Here is a 21,211-nt window from a genome sequence, read left to right on the forward strand (position 1 = left end):
TGTACACGGTACTTTTATTCTCAGGCATCGATACTTTGGGCTCCAAGTTATCATTTGACATCTGTTTGACGGCCTATGGGAAATGAGGTGCTGCTCCAAGCTCAGTTTCTAGTGGGCAAGTGTTCTCATCACCAAACCACTGTCACAACCAAGCACCCTTAGCAGCACTCTTCAAAGAATGGCCAGTGAGAATGAACTACCCTTTGGCCAGTACAGGTGGTCAGTCCAGATCAAGGATAACATGCATAGCTGTAGGGAAGTGTTGGGAAACTTGCACTGCTACTGTCTATTCAGTGCTTTTTTATGGATAAAGAGAAGACTTTGGTATCTAGACATGGAAACTTTTCACTTTTCACTAGCACTACATTTAATTAAAGAAAATTAATTAAGGGCCAAATTTACTAGTGGCCTCAACTCAGCTCCCATCTATATTCATCCAAGCGAAGACAATCACTTGTGTGCACAATCATTTGTGCATAGAAATGAGGGAACTTACATAGCAGTCTCCATATAAGGTGTACAGCTGCAATTCCGCCCCCTTTGAAGTGAATGGCAAAACTTCCATTGACTTCAGCGGTGCAGGATCAGACCCTATATGTACAAATTCCATCATTTGTGTGAACAGGGGACAGGATGCTGAAGGCCTGTATGCACAAGTGATTGCCCTTGCGAATTAGTGCTAGTCACAAACAGAGGCCAGATTTGGAAAATTTGCCCCTAAAGCTACATTTTTAAAGAAACCCCCTTAGGAAGCACCCTTTACTTGACCCCTCCTTGTGTACCAATTAACATAGGAATAAAAACTGATGAGCACATATTGTTACTTGGTAAATTTTGTCTGCTCAGCCTAAGTTGTAATGGGCATTTGTCCTTGTCACAAAATCACCTACAAAAATTGATAAAGCAGCCCTAAGGCTAGAATTGCAAGGATGGGAGGACGATATAGGTCAAGTTGGCAGGTAGAGGCCAGACTCATCGGGGCACATATTGCCAGACCAGTGGTACCTTCCTGTAAAATGCCTGGCTCTAGTCAGTGCTGCCAGCTGTCTGTTTCATGAGTAATGATGTAAAAGATGTAAACAAAAGGAGCAAAAAGGATGACCAACTGTACTTAGCAAAAAGTGTAAATTGGCTCCTTCCTTTCACAGGAGAGATGCCAGCTTGTTTTTATTTATTTTGGAAATGAAATCATCATGCAGGAGCTTTTTGTGTTAATTAAAATTTCCTGTACTTCCAAATACAGCTGTGTGGTGGGTGTGAAAGGAAATTAGTGAGTATGCTGTGGTGGGGCTCTCTTTCCTGGGCACCAATCAGCAGGAATAAACTCACAGGAATTTTTTAACAATGTTAACAACATGATCTTTATTTATTCAGCTAACTGAAGAGAGCAACAACAACTAAACACATGTTTTCATGGGGGATATTTGTTAAAATAAAAATAAACATTCAAACCAGCACCTAGCTGCTTACTGTACAAAAGAACAATTTTCTTGATTCAATATACTACTTTGAGTTTAACAGTTATGAGCATGAGCCTGCATTTTGCAAACCAGGACTTAATTTAAATTAGACAGGAATTTTGCCTGTCAGGATTGTAGGAATAGCACTTAATTTATGTTTATTCTGAAGCACGACCAAACTTCATGATTCCATGTTAGCTAAGGGTTTAAAAATGGTTATTTATACCTGTACACATAGTCACACAATTCACACTTACGAATAAACCAAGTCATCTATTTCTAGGTGTCATGCTCATACCATTATACGTTGACCTCTGCTACTGGGAAAATGATCCAAGTTTTCGAATATCATTCCCAGGTGGTATCATTTTGTCTAAAAATTGTTTTGGGCACATGGGAAGAACATGCCTTCCCAGTAGTTTTTTCCTCTTCACTGAGTTTTGGGCCCCAATCACTCCATCTGCAATTATATTTACAGTTTCCTGCCTCTCGTTTCCTGGTCTCCCATGTTACTGCATCACCACGTCAAGGCACGGTGTTTTCTTCCATGCAGTTTGAGCAGTGTTAGTCCCCTCTCCCCCTCCCCTTACTGTTGACAAAAAGGACACAAACATTAAGGAAATTCAAAGTAATGGTGCAGCTGTGATCCATAGCATAACTGGGGTATTAGAGTCAGACAAAACAGATGGTGGAAGAAATGTGGAGAACTGGATTCCTTTCCCAACCCCAAACCCCAATAATTGCAGACCTGCCATTTTTCTAACATAAATGGCAATGCAGTCATCGTATTTGTGCAGAGTGAATTTTTGGCACTAAATTAAGTTTAATGATGGTTAGATATTGACTTTTAAACCCAGGGATTACATTGTCATGACAAACTAAAGGCTGAAACTTGAACAGCAAATTACAAAGGTATAATCAGAGAATCACAGAAGTGAGAGGTGGAAAAGGTCTACTAGGTCATCTGATCTATCCTCCTGCCAGCACAGAATCATTTTCTTCCTTTGTCCAGTTCAGTTTCTTTATATTTCAGGTAATTGCCTATTGGAAGTTTATTCTGCAGCCTAAAAGTTCTCATCATTAAGAAATTTTCCTGATGTTCAGCCTACATACCCTTTGCTAAAATTCATCCCATTATTCCTGGTTGTTCTCCCTTATGTCCCCAGAATAATCCCTCCCCAGCTGGGGCTAAATCAGGCATTTAAGCTACTGCCATGCCCTGCACCACCCCACAATGACTGTGCACAGTTGCTTGGGGTGTGTATGTCCATGCAATTAACTTCATTCTCATTACGAGGGCAGATTGCTCCCACACAGTGTGCTGGCTCCAATCCATGGAGCAGTTCAGAGTGGGTGCAGGGAGGAATCATGAACCCTGCCTTATCCGTATCCCTTTCTGGAGACTTATTCCCCAGGTGGGCATCAGGAGCAAGTTGTCCTTGCACTCCTCACAGCACTGGACCATTATTGTGAGATGCCCTTGTTTGGACATGCAATGTGGGGAGACTTCCTGAACACCCAACTGCAGGCCATCCATCACCCTTGGCATGACACCCCTTGAGCACGTGCAGGAAGCTGTCACCTAGCCTGTTTCCCATCCATTTTCCCCCCTTAAAAATCCATTCTCTTATTTTCTTGCATGTAACAAAAAACACAACATTGTAGAGGTATCTCAGGCTAAGAGATCTGCACTTCTCTATTGAATGTTTTTTCACAATGACATCAAGCCTTACCGTGTGAGCAGCAGCAGAAAGGGGTGTACGCTGAACTGGAGTCCTCCTGTGACTGCGATTATCCCACAGGACAATTTGGCCAGAGTATGTTCCACCAACAACCAGGTTGGGGTGAAAACGGGCAAAGCAGACAGACATCACAGAGGACTAGAGCAAAAACAGGTTAGAGAATGAAGGAGAGAGGTCAGTTCAATTGTCAGTCATCTGCATTTCTGTTCCTTAGGAAGCATGTTATAATCAATACTCTCAGGACTACAGTACCTGACTCTGTATTCCCTGTGCACCTAGGACTTCCAGTGAAGTCAAAGGGATCCTTGCAAAAAATGCAAGAATAGCCCCAATATTTGTAGTCCCATTGGTTCTGGAGAAAAAGTAAACAACAGGACAGGCTTTAGGCACTGGTGATGAGAAACCACCATCTAAGATACCATATGTGAGATGATGATGGGAAAGTGCCTTCCTGGGCTTCTTTTTAAAAAATAAAACAAAAACCCAGTATTTCCATTTGCCTTTCACCCTGCACGGAGATGCTTGTCCCCCTTGCAACCCAACAGGGAGATCCTGGATCCCTCTTGCGTCCCCATCCCTCTGGGAGACTCCTACCTTCCCTCACTCCTCCACAGGAAGAACCATGCCCCCACTTGCTTGACCCTCAATATGTTTACCTTCCCCACTGGCTCCTGTGGCACTCTCCTCAGAGGACCACTTTAAAGCAATGCAAAAGATTCTGGGGAATGTTTGTGAGAGAGTGGATAGCCCCAATCCTTTCCTCATCTGGGGGGACATCTAGATATAGCCCTGGGGAACACAGTAACTCAGACAATACCTCTTTATTGGGTCAACAAATATATTGTACAATACACAAGCTTTGGGGCCAAGAAGGTTCCTTCTTGCAAAAGTTGCAAAAGGGCTCACTTTCCCTACCACCGTCACTTGGTCTTGAAGGAGCAATATTCCTTAATTTACTGAGGGCTGGACTTACTATTGGGCTATAGCTGAGGGGGTGTGGAACCAGGACCTGGTACCTCCCAAGCTACCCAATACGCTGTTCTGCAAGGCACTGTGAAGTTGGGGACACGGCTATGGCATTACTTCCTCTCTGTTCTCTCCAGAATAATGTGCAGCCTCGAGTCTACCAGGGAACAGTCCCTGCACTCCTCATTTGTGTAAAACAAAGCACCACACAAGTTGGACTCTTCTAGGTTCCATTATTCTCTCCTTAAGGAGCTATGTTCCATTTCTGATGTCTCTGATTCTGGGTGCCTGGCCTCCATTTTATGGAAATTGGAAAACAAAAGTTACTACCACTATATAATTTTCTGAGAATTCCTATACAAGTAAAGACTTGGTTTGCAAAAAAAGATGCAAATGTCACTTTCCTCAGACAACCCAGGGGGACAAGTTTTAGCCTAACTGATCTGTTGGTTATCATTAGAGTGTCAATATGACAGTTAAGGGTCACAATTATTTTCTTTTACTTTCAGACTGTTTCACACTAATAGCAACTGGGAAATTACCAGTAACACACTTATCTGTTATATGTTAATGGTTAGATATTTTAAATTGGTGAGAAATGACAAATTAATCCACTGTATTCAGTAATTAAATATACATAAATTATCATGCTTCAGTTGCATGAACAGAGCTACTAACACTAAGATAAACTTTGTTTAAACAAGTTGGTTGCATAATTAAAGACATGGGAATTGCCATACTGGGTCAGACCCATGGTCCCACCAGTCCAGCGTCCTGTCTCTGACAGTGGCCAGCACCAGATGCCGCAGAGGAAGGTGTCAGAACTTTGCTGTAGGCAAATGTGGCATAACTTGTCTTTCAAATTAGGTCTCATCCTGGTCTCTAATAGTAAGAGATTGCCTTAAGATCTGAAGCATGAGGTGTAATAAACCTTCCAAAATTTTTATCATTAACTATAACAACTCTGGATTGCCACAATTTGGATGAAATAGAATAAACTGAGCTGTCCCAACTAAACAGTTTCTACTGAACTAACACTGATATAGCCAATTTATATTCTATAAAGCTATATAACGAGGCTCTAAAATAATTCAGTTGAAATATTCACAGTGAATGGTAATATAGTCTAGGAATGGCCAATCCTATACATTTGACCTAGCTGTCTCCAACACAGTGAAACAGTCTAACACTATCTCCTTCTCCCTAGTTCTCATGGGTGTTCTCCCTGACCTCTCTGACCCCTTTCCTTCTCCACTAAAGCTTTCATGTGGTTCTATGCTGTTATTCTTGCCTGTTTTAGCTCACTTCCAGCTGTGCAGTGGAGCATAATTATTTTATGGTGAGTTACAACATCAAGAATGAAGATTTCATCAATTTCAAAAATGACTCTTAGGCATGTAACTTTATATAAAAATATTCGTAGTACTACAGCATCATGATGCACTTAAAAATCAAGTATGATTCAGTTGCCATGCAACTTCCAGAGATCCCCCAGATGTTATAATTAAAAGAACCCTACATCACACATTCTACATTTTATCTCTTTATGTAATGGCTTTGTGAGTTGTTTTAATCAACCCATCACATACTTTATAACTAAGAAGACAGATCTTCTGACATGCAGTGAAATAGCCAGATGATTCTAATATAATCTGGTTGAACCGCTAGATGTACACCCACAATGGGTGTAAGACTACACTTATATTTTAAGAAACCTAAATTCAAACAGTCATTCCACAACAAAGTTCTTAGTTTGCCTGAAACAAACTTGGAGATTCTGATGTGAGGCAGAGAAACCAAGCAGACGGTGTATTTTTAAATGTTGTGTTTTCATGGTTAGAATGTTTTTGAATCCAGAATCCCAGAATACACTTGGATGGTGAAGATATAAACTGCCAAAGTGTGTTTTTCATAAAGTTTGAAAATAACCCTTTGGTATGACTCTGACTTAGAAAAAAAAACATTGCTTCTAGTTTTACACATCCTTCCAAAGTAACTCACATTTTTCAGATGATGAAATGTTCACGTCCTTTTAATTATGTCAGTAACATTTTTCCATTGAAGAGAAAATCCTTTCAAATATTAGAATTTACCAATTTAAGGACCCCATTCTACTGTACTTAATAAGATGATTGTTCCCCTGAAGTCCATGGGAGTATCCACATGAGTAAGGGCTGCCTCCATTTAGCTATTTTAAAAACAAAGGGTTCACTTCTTAGCCTTAATAGGAGAGAGCTGCAAGCAGGTCCCCTGACAGTTTGGGCAACCCTGTGCTTGAGCAGAGCAGCAGAAATCATTCCCAGTGATCCTCCTCTTGCTTCCAGACTCAAATACATGAGGCCTGATCTTGCTCCCACTGAAGTCAGTGGGAGTTTTGCTACTTCAAAGGAGCAGGAGTCATCTGATCGTCAGCATTAAAATAATAATAATAATGAACAATTCTTTGTGCTTCTGTGACATCTTTCAATAGAGAATCTCTAAGCACCTTCCCAACATTAACCAATGGAGCATCCCAATATTTCAATGAAGTAAGTTGCAGCAACCATGGAGCCACCTCTTGTTGATGAATACAGCAGCTAGTTTAATGGCATACCACATCACCTCACAAAATGTTAGGGCAGGAAGGCAAGGAGAATACCATACCCAGCTCCCACTGATGGAAGAATTTAGGCAGCTAAAATTACACAAATTAGGTTATTGGGGTTAACAACTCTATACTCACTCAAAGTACAGAGGAACATTTAGTGACCACAAGTGGTCAGGGCCTCCAGCAATCCAATGAACGCTATCACTAGGGTGGGACATTGTTGCTATAACAACAAATGCAATTGGTTCAGTGTCATGAACTGAATTATCACCCATTCCTGTAGCACCGAGGTGTTCCCAAAAAGGTCAGACCCAGTGCAGGCCAGAAGATGTGACAGGACCAGCACAAAACCTACCAGTTACAGACAGGAAAACTGAACCCATTTTGCTCAACCCAGAAGTCTACCATTTAAAAGGATGGAAGTTGAATTGTCGTAGACTGCCTATTTCTGAATTTACTCATGCAGAGTGGTTTTTCTTATTTTTTTTTCTTACCCAATTCTAGAGAGTAGATAATAGGAGGGAAGGATGGAGAGTTTTGCAGAGAATGTAATGTGGACAATTTACCATATGCATATAGTACTTACATATTATGGTGATGGGTCAGAGAGACACAGAGAGAGAGAGAAAGAGACATGCCACTTACAAACTACAACCATGTTTTCTTGACCAATACCTTCAGTACCCAAAGCCCGAGATTCGAGCCAAAACATTCAGATCCAAACTTAGATCTAACTGGGAGCAAGTGGGTGTTGAATAATGGAGTGCCCAGTAAGAAATCTGTGGGAGAGAGGGTTACTTTTTTAAAATGAAGAAATGCTGTGGTGAGGTGAGCGTCTGTCTGTCAGAATCCTGCGTTATTTTTTCAAAACCATACTGGAGTTCCTCTTCCTCTTCCCCTTCACTCCATCCTCTATCCTGGGTTCTCAAATTTTCATGTGCAAATTTTCAAAAATGTATGCAAATATGCAATCTACTGGTTTTTGCTTTCTGGATGTTGGTGGGTCTTCTATTGGTTCCGAATCACTGCTACTGGGTTTTGTGACTTGTACTTTAGGCTTCACCTCCATATCTCAAAGACGAACCTTGCTGCCAGGTCCCAGAGTGGTGCTGCTACCTGACTGGCATTCCATCATGCCTGTTCTATCACATAAAAGAGTGTGGACTGCTCTCACAATTGCTAGATTTGAGAATTCCGGTTAGCCCAGGCTCCACTGGGGTTAGAGAATTGCACAACTGAATGGGAGGCTGCAGACACTGGTTAGAACAGCTGGGGATTTTAGTTGGCAAACTAGTACATTTGCTCACAAAGTTTTAAAACTTCTGCCTGAGGCTATAAACATCAAAAGCATTGTGGGAAACTTAATTTAAGAAATAAAACATGATACGGTTGCACTATAGACACAGCAAAGTGCAGGCTCCATTCAGACAAAAAGTTACACATACCTTTCGATAACTGTGGATTAAGGGAGCAAGGTGCCACATCCTGGCACCTATTTTACCCTGGACACAGAGGGAATGCTACAGAGACAACAGGAGTGGCAACTTTGTTCAGATGTCTTTCTCTCCTGACTCTACACCCCTGCACTCAATTTAAACAGGCCCACAACTCTCTTTAAGTGGCTGGCAAAGCTGTTTTTTATTTTAGAAAATTAATCCAGCCCAGTTTTGGATTAGTGATGGCATATCCCCTTAACCACAGATGCTCAGGACAGACAGTCATTTGGATTTTCCTGACTGGGAAGCCTGACCTCATTACCCACATCAGATGTGCACAGGGCCATAGACACTGGCTGCCTACGCTCATGTCCATATATTTAGATGGCACTGTGCCCAGCCACCAGTTGAACAATTTCACGCAGACGTAGGTGCTAAATAATAATGACTTTAAATGGACTACAGAGACTGCATTTTGTGAGGTCTCTTGTGCAGGAAATCGTTCCCCTAAAGCAGCACCCATGATGGTGCCAGGTGCCTACATTTGATGACATCTGATGGGCCACAAAAGAATATTTCATGAGTGATCAGAAGGGATATGTGGCGTTCACAGGAATTTCTATCTGCCAAGAAGCCAGATTATATTGCAGCAGGCACCTCTGAAGTCTACCTAGTATGAACGTGCATATGTGAATGGGCATTACTGCCTGTACATGGGGATGCTAAGCTTCCTCTGGTGCAGTCGCCACCCTGCCACCGGATACCTGGGCTGTGGTGGCCCGACCTGCACTCTGCCTCTTCCCTTCCCTGTTCTGCCCCTTCCCCAAGGCCCCCCTACCTGCTGCTGCTGCCTGGTGAGTCCCTCCTCTCTTCTCCTCCACTCCACCCCCACCCTCTCCAGAGGTCCCTGCCACTTGTCACATCCCTCCTCTCTCCCCACGAGACCCCCTCCATCTGCCACGTCCCTCCTCACCCCCCCATCTCCGCGAGACCTCCCTGCCTGCCAATCACCGCATCCCTCCTCACCCCCCGTCCCCGCGGGCTGAGCGGGGTCTAGGGCGGAGCAGGGGGCAGGGCCTGGGATAGAGCAGGGGTGAAGGGTGGGCGGGGCCACGGGTGGAAGAGGTGGGACAGGGTGGTAGCCTCCCCCAGGGGAAGCTTCATTCCCCACCCATGTGCCTCTAGGTACCATCCTGAAGGTAATTCCACAAAAGACAGTACCAGGAGACAAAACGAATAACAAAGGAGTGCTACAGAGCCCAAGATGCATGTCATATGCAAGTATAATATATTCTTGAGGAGGTGAATCCGATTCCTTGCTTGAGACCCAGTGAAATGAACATCCGATGAAGTGAGCCGTAGCTCACGAAAGCGTATGCTCAAATAAATTTGTTAGTCTCTAAGGTGCCACAAGTCCTCCTTTTCTTTTTACTGTTCTGTGACTAATGAAGGGATACTATAGACATACTTGGACCTTCAAGGTAGGCAACAAAGGCTGTCCATAAATAAAATACCCACCAACCCATATACCAGATAAAATCCTTCTCCCAACCTCTCCCTGTCTTTAAGGACCAAGGATTGAAAAGCAACATAGAGACATAGCAAGATCAGATCAGACCAGTGATTCACCTAGTCTGGCATCCTGTCACCAATAGATGCTTCAGAGGAAGGTGCAAGAAACTCAGAGTAGGCAGTTATGGGATAATCTTCCCCTAGAAAAAGTTTCTCCTAAACCTTAGTGCTAGAAGCATGAGAAGCTGTTTCCCTTCCAAGCCTCTTATTTATCTTTAATATCAACCATTATAATTCTGGATATTCATGTTACCCATATAAATGTTTAAGTTAAGCAGAGATGGGGCAGGAACCTGGATCTGTAGGGTGTCAGGCAGGCAGCCACCACCTCCACGCTATTACCCAGCAGCCATAGGGTAGGGCTGCATGCTCTACCATATAGACACTGTGGAGATAAATACCACAGGAAATACCTCCTCAGAAGGCAGAACTGACAGCTTCTCTTGTCGTCCCCTATTGGTCCAGGCACTGTCGTTAAACCCAGGAGAAGTTTCAGGAAGCATCTGTGCTACAGGGAGGGCTCCCCTGACAGCTGTAGTGATGGACCTGCCACTCGGCTTGGTCTTGGACTTCTATCCCTGGGCTCCAACTCTTGGTTTCTGACTCCAGCTCTGGCCTTTAGTGCTGCTCCTGGCCTCTGACTGACACTGTTCTGTCCAGTAGGCCTGACTGCCCAAAGAGCAGTCACGACAAGCCCTTTTTGAATCCTACAAAGCTCTTGGCTTCAATGCCATCTTGTGGCAATGAGTTCCACGGGATAATTCTGCATTATATGGAAGAATTTCCTCTTTCCTCAGTTTGCTACCTTTCAGTTTTGCTGGATATCCCCTTGTTCTTGTATTAGAAAACAGGGGGACTAGAAGTTCTCAATCATGGAATTCACACTGCAATCAACAGAAGTCCTGCACAAGATACAAATGCAGAAAAGACAAGATATGAACTGTGGCTACAAGGGGAGATTTCTCCCCTTAGCATTCAACAACATACCTACTGAAAGCCATTGGGCAGGAAGACCACAGGCTTATCTACATGAGAAAGTTAGTGTGCAGCAAGCTTCTGTGTGGATTTACAGCATGCAAGCTACTCCAGAGTAACTCTCCATGTGGACACCCATACTGCACATTAGGCTAAAGCGCACCAAAGCATTCTCAACACACACTAGGAGTGTCCACACTGGGAGTTAGTGTAAAGCAGCTAGTGCAGTGGTTCTCAACTAGAGGTCCGGGGCCCTGTGAGGGGCCACAAGCAGGTTTTGGGGGGCCGCCATGTGTGGCTGGTGTTAGATTCACTAGGGCCCAGGGCAGAAAGCCAAAGCCCTGCCGAGCAGTCCTGCAGCCTGGGACCCTGAGCCCCAAACATCCAGGGATGAAGCTGAAGCCTGAGCAACTTAACTTTGTGGGCCCCCGGTAATTGCCCTGCTTGCTACCCCTTAATACTGGCCCTGGCTTTGAAATGGAGAAAAACAGTTGTTGTGGCACAGGTGGGCCATGGACTTTGTATATGGGGTGGTGGCGCAGGCTCAGAAGGAAAAAGGTTGAGAACCCCATATCTAGTACACTGTAAATATACACCCGAGCTTGCTGTGCACTAACAGACAAGCCTTGGGTAGTTTATCTGTGGTCCTCACCTTCCTTAAAATGTCTGTGTTGCTTTGCAATATGAAACTGAACCACCCTCCTCTTGATGTTATGCCCACTTGTCATAAATATAAAGGGAAGGGTAAACCCCTTTAAAATCCCTCCTGGCCAGAGGAAAAATCCTCTCACCTATAAAGGGTTAAGAAGCTAAGATAACCTCACTGGCACCTGACCACAATGACCAATGAGGAGACAAGGTACTTTCAAAAGCTGGGGGGAGGGAAAAACAAAGGGTCTGTCTGTGTGATGCTTTTGCTGGGGACAGAACAGGAATGGAGTCTTAGAATTTAGTAAGTAATCTAGCTAGATATGCATTAGATTATGATTTCTTTAAATGGCTGAGAAATTAAGCTGTGCTGAATAGAATGGATATTCTTGTCTCCGTGTCTTTTTGTAACTTAAGGTTTTGCCTAGAGGGATTCTCTATGTTTTGAATCTAATTACCCTGTAAGGTATTTACCATCCTGATTTTACAGAGGTGATTCTTTTTTACTTCTATTAAAATCCTTCTTTTCAGAAACTGAATGCTTTTTCATTGTTCTTAAGATCCAAGGGTTTGGGTCTGTGGTCACCTATGCAAATTGGTGAGGATTTTTACCAAACCTTCCCCAGGAAGTAGGCTGCAAGGGTTGGGAGGATTCTGGGGGGGAAAGATGTTTCCAAATAATGCTTTCCTAATAAATAAACCGAGATAAACGTTTGGTGGTGGCAGTGGAAGTCCAAGGGCAAAGGGTAAAATAGTTTGTAGTCTGGGGAAGTTTTAACCTAAGCTGGTAAAAGTAAGCTTAGGTAGTTTTCATGCAGGTCCCCACATCTGTACCCTAGAGTTCAGAGTGGGGAAGGAACCTTGACACCACTGAATTCAATGGAAAACCTGCATTGACTTTAATGGTGCAGGTTCGAGACTGGAGCTGAGCAAGGTGGTTTCTTCCTCAAAACACACTTGGCTCTTAACAAATAATAAAAAGGCTTGGACAGTATAAGTTAGAAAGATACTGGAAAGCCTCCAGTCTCAAAAGAAGACATGATGGACCAACTGATGGGGGGAGAGAGGACAGTTTGCTTCAAGACTACACAACCCATTTTTGTACCAGGCTGAGCAAAAAGCAGAAGAGGCAGCAATAGCTGTGTAGTCAGTTTTCTCAAATAGTTCTGAAAATATAACCAAAGAGACAAGCAAGAAAAATTTCACCCTGTACAAAAGAATCTCTGTGCTGTGATGCATACTTGAAAGGGCTGATTCTTAGGTTGTGGAAGCCTTTAACGCAAAGACTCTCTGCATTCCCCCACCTCCACATCCCTCTACCTCTCCCTGTAAGGAACTGTGAAATGGCATCCAAAAGGATTTTGCACAATTATTTGTGGTATCAGAGGAAATTCAGTTTTTACTAAAAACTAAATAAAAGCAGCTGATATCCTTCACATATTTTTACAAAAACAAACACTTCTTCAAACCAAATGTCAGAATCCCATTTAATTAAAAAAGGGAAGTTTATGCTTGGGTATGGTGTGTGTTGACATCTATCCCTTTGATTTACAAGAGTATGGACTGGAAGGAACAGATTGCTTTATTCAAGAGGAAAAAAAGAGGGAGGGGGCCCAGTTTGACAGGAAAGAGTGTAGGTTGCATTAACTTCAGTGCTTGTTAAAACATGAAGGATTAATGGCAAAAAGGGAGGGAGGAATTGTGAATGTCTCCAGTTTAGGATCTTCAAAAATGTTTGGGGTTTCTAAGAATGTCTCACCCAACCACATAAAAGCTACAGCAAGAGACTCAGCCACACGACTGCTCTAAATCCAAAGCTGGTACTTCTCCATTTCTACCATCAGACCAACTGACTTGAAATGTAGCCACAAATTAAATTTATTTTTATTGAAAAAGTACTAAGTTCTTTAAAAGAAGGCAAACAGCATGTCAGGAAACTCAGCTGCTTCTTAGAGAGGTTTACAAGGCAGGTATGCAACAGCTCTGACATCCAAGCATATTGTATAGCAGCTGTATTTGAGCACAGTGGCCGATGAAGTGAGCTGTAGCTCACAAAAGCTTATGCTCAAATAAATTTGTTAGTCTCTAAGGTGCCACAAGTACTCCTTTTCTTTTTTCTTTTAAAAAGGGCATCCATTTTTGTACCTATAAATTCAACTAAGGGCACAAATCTGAGGTTTTGCACATTAAGCTGTGTGTCTGCAGGTGCAAACCATGTAGTTAAACAACACATCAGATCTACACCCACAAACTGCTCCTGAGAAAAGGGAACCTGAGCTTTAGCTCTTCAAAAAACACATTCCTTAATGGTATTCAGCTTCATAAGCCAAAGCTATGAAATAATGGCAAAACTGTAAGTATGCAGTCTTTTCTGAACATCATTCTGAGATTGTTAGTTTGAGAAGCATTGAGAAATAATAATGAGAACTTCTTATAAGCATAGCACATCAAGACAAGTGTGTTTTGTACCTTACTTAATAGGAGATTGTGCTTAAAGCTCATGAGGCTATTAAAGTGCTTAATATTAAGCATTAGCTTAAGAGTTTTACCTAATCGGGACATGCGTGCTCAGGACTGAGCCCTTAATCTCCCTGTCCCACAGTTCCCTATTTGTTAAAGGAGGAAGATAACATTTCCTTTGTTTATCTTTTTAAGTAGGCCATAATCCTATAAATGGGACTCCTCACATGACTGAAGTTAAGCACTTATTGGTATTTGCAGGATTCGAACCTTAGACTGTAAATTCTTTGGGACAGGGACTCTATCTCTATCTGCGTGTAAGCTGTCTCGCTCAATAGGCTCTCAGTTGAGGTCTCTATGCACTACCATAATGATAAAATAAAATAATTCATAACATTTACTCAGCCCATCAATAAGGAAAGTCAGACACTTAGAAGCAGTTTGTATCCTGAATAAATGGAATTGCTTTTGAAAAGAGTGGGCAACATTTGCCGCTGCCTTACACATTGAACAACCCTTTAGAAATGGGGAGGGTTGCACATGGTATATGGCAAACCAGTGTGTTTAGTTTTCCATTGACTGTTCTGACTCTGCTGCCAGCGGTGGCTATTTTGGTAAAACGTGATATCAATTTTATGTCATTGGCAGTATGGGAACCCAGTGTAAGAGAATATAACCTACTTCCGACCTGCTTCAATACTGGCCCAACCATTAAAAAATGTCAAATATGTAAATAAATTGTTTTAATGATCACCTTATGACTGTCACACTAAAACAAACAGAAAGTATTTATAGTCTCTGTAAAGCACTGCATGGCCACACACTGATCCATTCATGTGTTAATTTAGATTTTGATTTAAAATAAAGCAACTCCAGATCCATAGATGCCCATCCAAAGCTCTGGGCACCAGTGACACAATTTAAAAACACAATACTAAAGGAACTGCAACATAAATCATCCAAAGCAGCAGACCGTCCTCTTCTTCCAGCCCTACCGTACATTGTCTAATTGCAGTGAGGAGAAGCCAGGTTTACAAAAGTATGTCGGTGCCTAAAGATGCAGATAGGCATCTAGTGGGAGTTTTGTAAACCTAAATACCTGTGTAAAGCTGCTCCTAGATCAATACAAATTAAACAAATGTCTTTTTTTAAAGCAACGTGGCTGTCAGCAGCCAGGGATTCAGCAATGCCAAAAAGTATTGACACCAAATGCATTTCATAGCTAATTCACAGTGAGATGTGCATCTTATCTTTTGAACTTCTCTGGACTGTTTGCCAGAGAAGATGTGTACAGCTCTCTTTTCATGTGCTGGTAAAATAATGCTACACTTTTCATTTTCGTCATTACCTATTTTATTGAACGGGGCTTCTAATGTTAAAGGGTTAAGTACAACATAGGTAGCTAAAAAGGAAGGCCCTCAGCCTGTCAATGAACCCCATTCTACCCTGGTGAGACCACCCTCCTTTTAAGTAAGCGGTAATTCAATCTGCATGTTACCTCAGTTGTGTTTGGGCTTCATCCAAGTTAAGAAAATCAGTGTGATAAATTATCAAGAATTGTCTGCAATAATTCACAAAGGGCCCATAACTGAACTGAAACAAAAGATCTTAAGTTTGACTTTATAGCTCCATTTGAAATGCTTTACTCTTCATTCCCAACAGGTCATAAAGAAATATGAAAATTCTTTGTTTTCTCCAACTTACCATAACTGCTTAAAGACAAGGTCTGGTGTAGAATTTCAGGGCCAGTTTGATTAAAACAACTGACAAATACTGTAGCAAAATATTCTTAAATCAATCCCACATTCAAAAATGCTACTTCCGCTAAGACTTGAAAATATCTGTTTTCATCCTTATGTGCAGTCCCTGATTTATGTAGTGAATATATTTTAATATAAATAAAAGCTGCTGATACAAGATTAAATAGATACCTTAGTTATTCTCTTTCATTACCTCTACAGCTCACTTTTTCAAACACTACAGAATGTACTGTATTAAGTGCCAAAAGTGTTCTAAAAGATACAGTATATTTATTTTTGGACAACTTTTCAAAAGGGGCCTCCTATGCATGCTCAAAGTCATACTTACATTATTTGTGAATTACCTGTGCCTGCAGGTGATAGAATTTACAGAACGTGAGCAGCACCCATTTGTACAGAAATGGAAGGAGTTCAAGTTAGTTGACTTTGGTCAAACCTGTTCACTGTCAGATTTGTTTATTCACCAAAGACTTAGTGATAGGACCATTTTATGCACTCTAAAATAGAGTCAGTGACTCATAGATTCAAACATTCATAGATTCCAAGGCTAAAAGGGATCATCAGTAGTCTGACCACCTCTATAACCCAAGGCATGGAACTTCCCCCAGAAAATTCCTAAAGCAGATCTTTTAGGAAAACATCCAATCTTGATTTAAAAATTATCAGTGATGGAGAATCCACCACAATCACTTGTTCCAATGCTTAATTACCCTCACGGTCAAACATTTACACGTTATTTCTAGTTTGAATTTGTCTAGCTTCAACTTCCAGCCATTGGATCATGTTATACTTTTCTCTGCTAGATTGAAGAGCCCATTATTAAATATTTGTTCCCCATGTAGTTACTTATAGACTGTAATCAAGTCCTTAATGTCTTTGTTAAGCTAAATAGATTGAACTATTTAAGTCAATCACTGTAAGGCAGGTTTTCTAACCCTTTAATCATTGTTGTGGCTCTTCTCTGAACCCGCTATTATTTACCAACACTGTTCTTGAATTGCAGGCACCATAACTGGGCACAATATTCCAGCAGCAGTCACACCAATGCCAAATACAGAGGTAAAACCACCTCTCTATTACTCACATTCCCCTATTTATGCATCTCAGTATCACATTAGGCTTTTTGGCCACAGTGACACATTAGGAGCTCATGTTAAGTTGATTATCCACCATGCCCCCCAAATCTTTTTCAGAATCACTACTTCCCAGGATAGAGTCCCCCAATCTGTAAATATGACCGACACACTATATTCTTAGATGTACACATTTACATTTAGCCTTATTAAAATGCATATTGTTTGCTTGCATCCAATTTACTAAGCAATCTAGGTAACTCTCAATCAGTGACTTGTCGTCTTCAATATTTACCACTCCCCCAATTTTTTGTCATCCGCAAACTTTATCAGTGATGATTTTATGTTTTATTCCAAGTTTTTGATAAAAAATGTTAAATAGCCTCAGGCCAAGAACTGATCCCAGGACCCCCCTGGAAACATACCTGCTCTATGACTATTCCCTGATTACAATTCCATTTTGAGACCTATCAGTTAGCCAGTTTTTTAATCCATTTAATGTGTGCCATGTTAATTTTATATCATTCTAGATTTTTAATCAAAACGTATGTGGTACCAAGTCAAACACCTTACAGAAGTCTAAGTATATTATGTCAATATATTACCTTTATCAACCAAATTTATAACCTCATCAAAACAAGATATCAAGTTAGTTTGACGGGATATATTTTCCACAAACCCATGTTGATTTGCATTAATTACATTACCCTCCTTTAATTCTTTATTAATCAAGTCCCATATCAGCCACTCCATTATCTTGCCCAGGATTGATGTCAGGCTGACAGGCCTATAATTACCCAGGTGATCCTGGTAACCCTTTTTAAAAATTAGAACATGAACTTTTTTCCACTTTTCTGGAACTTCCCCAGTGCTCCAGGACTTATTGACATTAATGGTCAAGTGAGCTCCTCAACCAGCTTTTTAAAAACTCTTGGATGCAAGTTATCTGGACCTACTGATTTTAAAATGTCTAACTTTAATAGCTTCTGTTGAACATCCTCCAGGCATACTAGTGGAGTGGAAAAGAATATGATGAGACTGTATCATCTCTTTTTCCCCAAATACAGAACAGAAATATTTATTGAACACTTCTGCCTTTTCTGCATGTTTATTGATAATTCTACCATTTCCATCTAATAATGGACCAGTGCTTGAGAGGTGCATATCCAAAGTTGCATAGACACAAACGGAGGCCAAGTTGGCGCCACTTTGAAAATATAGCTCTTCATACATTTTGCACAGAATGAACCAGATTTTTTAAGGTATTTTATTTTAAAAATCTGGCCCATTGTAACCTTTAGGAAAAGCCTGATCCAAAATACACTGAAGTAATTGAAATGTTCCCTTTGGCTTCAATAGGAACCGGATTGGGCCCTAAATCTTTGGGTGCATAAATAAATATAACAAAGAAAACAAAATGTTGTTGATCACTATCAACTGAATGAACTCATTTGACGTTGTCCTGAAGTATTCCACCATCACCTTCCTCGGGCAAAAGCTTGAGTAAACAGATGCCTACTTAACATTAGTCCCCAAAAGCTAACAGAGTTGGGCTTTATCAGACCAACAGGAGTAGCTAATTCCATACTCAAAGTGACTGTTAACAGAAGCACTAACTGATCTCAGCTGACATAACAGGACTATGGCAACCATCAACCAACCCATGTAGCTCTTCATAGGTGAAAATCAAAACCTTTAAGTGAAGCCAGAAATAAACTGGGAACCTGCAGACTTTAGAGAACAATTATACTAAGCTCTTTATAGCTAAAACTGTTGAATAATGCATATTATCCCATGCCCAATAGACTTCAAGAGCAGCCTTATGCAGAACACCTTGCAATAAATCTGCAGGCCACAAAGTCATTCATAACTGTGTCAGGGTCAGGTCAGAAGTAAGGCTGAAACCTTCTGGCCAGATTCAGATACAAAACAGCACTTCTAACCACTGCTATTTCTTGCAAAACCAAGAGAAGTCGGAGGTCCAAAAGTACCCCTAGATTGTAAACTTCACTGACCATGGGTGAACTTACTCCCTGAATAATGAAAACACATGCCTCCTGCCATACCTTCTCCATACCTACCAGTATCACTTCCATCTGGACTGAGCTTTTGTCAACTTGTTCTTATCCAAGCCACCATACATACTGAGAGCATTGCAGTCCAAACCAGCTCATCCTCTCCTCTAGTGATCTCTGGCACACATTGAAGACGCAGGAGCAGAGGCTGATTAAGGTTTATTGGGGCCCTGGGCAGAAAGAACATTTGGGCCCCCCAGGAGTGCCAGAACTGGGGAGGCGGCAGGAGGGCCATGCCCTCCCACTTTTTTACATGGGCATAGTAGTCTTGGGCAGACACAGGGAAGCAGTGGCAGGGGCTGCGCTTTGTGGCTGGGTGATCAGGAAAGCACTTACTTGATCACATGCTCAAGTCCATCCTTATTTAGGAGAATGCTTAACCATATGCTTAATTTAAGAACCTAATTAAAGTTAAGTAAGTACTTCAGAGTTTTTCTAAACAGGGACGCTGTCTTGAATCAGGGCCTCTGTAGAGAGGTGTCTCCACATGTGGATGGGCTGGCAGAGTGGGCTTAGTTGAGAGGCCCTTACATTCAGGTGATCCCTGGTGGGCAGAAAAGTCTCTTGGTGGCTACTGACGTATTTGAGGCTGCATTAATTTACACTTGGGGCCAAACTGGCTCCTGGATAACCTCAGAGTTAAGGGGGAAGGAAGAGAAGACCATAAGAGGTATAGAGCCTCCTTTATATCTCCCAAAGACCTTTGAGTCCTATGTGGAGTGGAGCTTGGCTGAGCCAATTAATGTTTTTCCAGGTATAGATATCAGATGACTTTAATAGACTCATAGACTTTAAGGTCAGAAGAGACCATTATGATCATTTAATCTGACCTCCTGCACAATGCAGGCCACAGAATCACACCCAGCTACTCCTGTAACAAACCCCTAAACTACGTATGAGCTACTGAAGTCCTCAAATCATGGTTTAAAGACTTCAAGGTGCAGAGAATCCTACAGCAAGTGACCCATGCCCCACGCTGCAGGGGAAGGTGAAAACACCCCAAGGCCTCTGCCAATCTGCCCTGGAGGAAAATTCCTTTCTGACCCCAAATATGGCGATCAGCTAAAACCTGAGCATGTGAGCAAGACTCACCAGCCAGACAGCCAGGAAAGAATTCTCTGTAGTAACTCAGATCCCACCCGATCTAACCGTCACAGGCCATTGGGCCTATTTGCCACTAATAGTCAAAGATCAATTAATTGCCAAAATCATATTATCCCATCATACCATCTCCTCCATAAACTTATTGAGTTTAATCTTGAAGCCAGATAGGTCTTTTGCCCCCACTGCTTCCCTTGGAAGGCTGTTCCAGAACTACACTCCTCTGATGGTTAGAAACCTTTGTCTAATTTCAAGTCTAAACTTCCTGATGGCCAGTTTATATCCATTTGTTCTTGTGTCCACATTGGTACTGAGCTTAAATAATTCCTCTCCCTCCCCAGTATTTATCCCTCTGATATATTAATAGAGAACAATCATATCTCCCCTCAACCTTCTTTTGGTTAGGCTAAACAAGCCAAGCTCCTTGAGTCTCCTTTCATAAGACAGGTTTTTCATTCCTCGGATCATCCTAATAGCCCTTCTCTGTACCTGTTCCAGTTTGAATTCATCCTTCTTAAACATGGGAGACCAGAACTGCACACAATATTCCAGATGAGGTCTCACCAGTGCCTTGTATAATGGTACTAACACCTCCTTATCTTTACTGGAAACACCTCACCTGATGCATCACAAGATCGCATTAGCTTTTTTCATGGCCATATCACATTGGCGCCTCATAGTCATCCTGTGGTCAACCAATACTTCAAGGTCCTTCTCCTCCTCTGTTACTTCCAATTGATGCATCCCCAGCTTATAACAAAAAAGCTTGTTATTAATCCCTAAATGCATGACCTTACACTTCTCACTATTAAATTTCATCCTATTAATATTACTCCAGTTTACAAGGTCATCCAGATCTTCCTGTATGATATCCCGGTCTCTCTCTAAATTGGCAATACCTCCCAGCTTTGTGTCATCCACAAACTTTATTAGCACACTCCCACTTTTTGTGCTGAGGTCAGTAATAAGAAGATTAAATAAGATTGGTCCCAAAACTGATCCCTGAGGAACTACACTGGTAACCTCCCTCCAGCCTGGCAGTTCACCTTTCAGTAGGACCCGATGTAGTCCCCCCTTTAACCAATTCCTTATCCACCTTTCAATTTTCATATTGATCCCCATCTTTTCCAATTTAACTAATAATTCCCCATGTGGCACTGTATCAAATGCCTTACTGAAATCTAGGTAAATTAGATCCACTGCATTTCCTTTGTCTAAAACATCAGTTACTGTCTCAAAGAAGGAGATCAGGTTGGTTTGGCATGATCTACCTTTTGTAAAACCATGTTGCATTTTGTCCCAATTACCATTGACCTCACTGTCCTTAACTACTTTCTCCTTCAAAACTTTTTCCAA

The 21,211-nt window shown here is 41.7% G+C and overlaps 1 protein-coding gene across 5 annotated transcripts in view; it reads right to left on the reverse strand.

The window, feature by feature from the left end:
• The window catches only part of DYNC1I1 (dynein cytoplasmic 1 intermediate chain 1), a 265,017-nt gene that overhangs the window by 54,479 nt on the left and 189,327 nt on the right, over positions 1–21,211 (reverse strand). For all 5 annotated transcript variants that reach the window (XM_084620560.1, XM_084620559.1, XM_084620557.1 and 2 more), the window contains one exon: positions 3,194–3,340. In XM_084620560.1, the coding sequence (XP_084476686.1) occupies positions 3,194–3,340 (147 nt within the window). The remainder of the gene's footprint in view (positions 1–3,193; positions 3,341–21,211) is intronic.

Source organism: Lepidochelys olivacea, assembly GCF_965140295.1.
Source record: "Lepidochelys olivacea isolate rLepOli2 genome assembly, chromosome: 2".
NCBI classification, from domain to species: domain Eukaryota; kingdom Metazoa; phylum Chordata; order Testudines; family Cheloniidae; genus Lepidochelys; species Lepidochelys olivacea.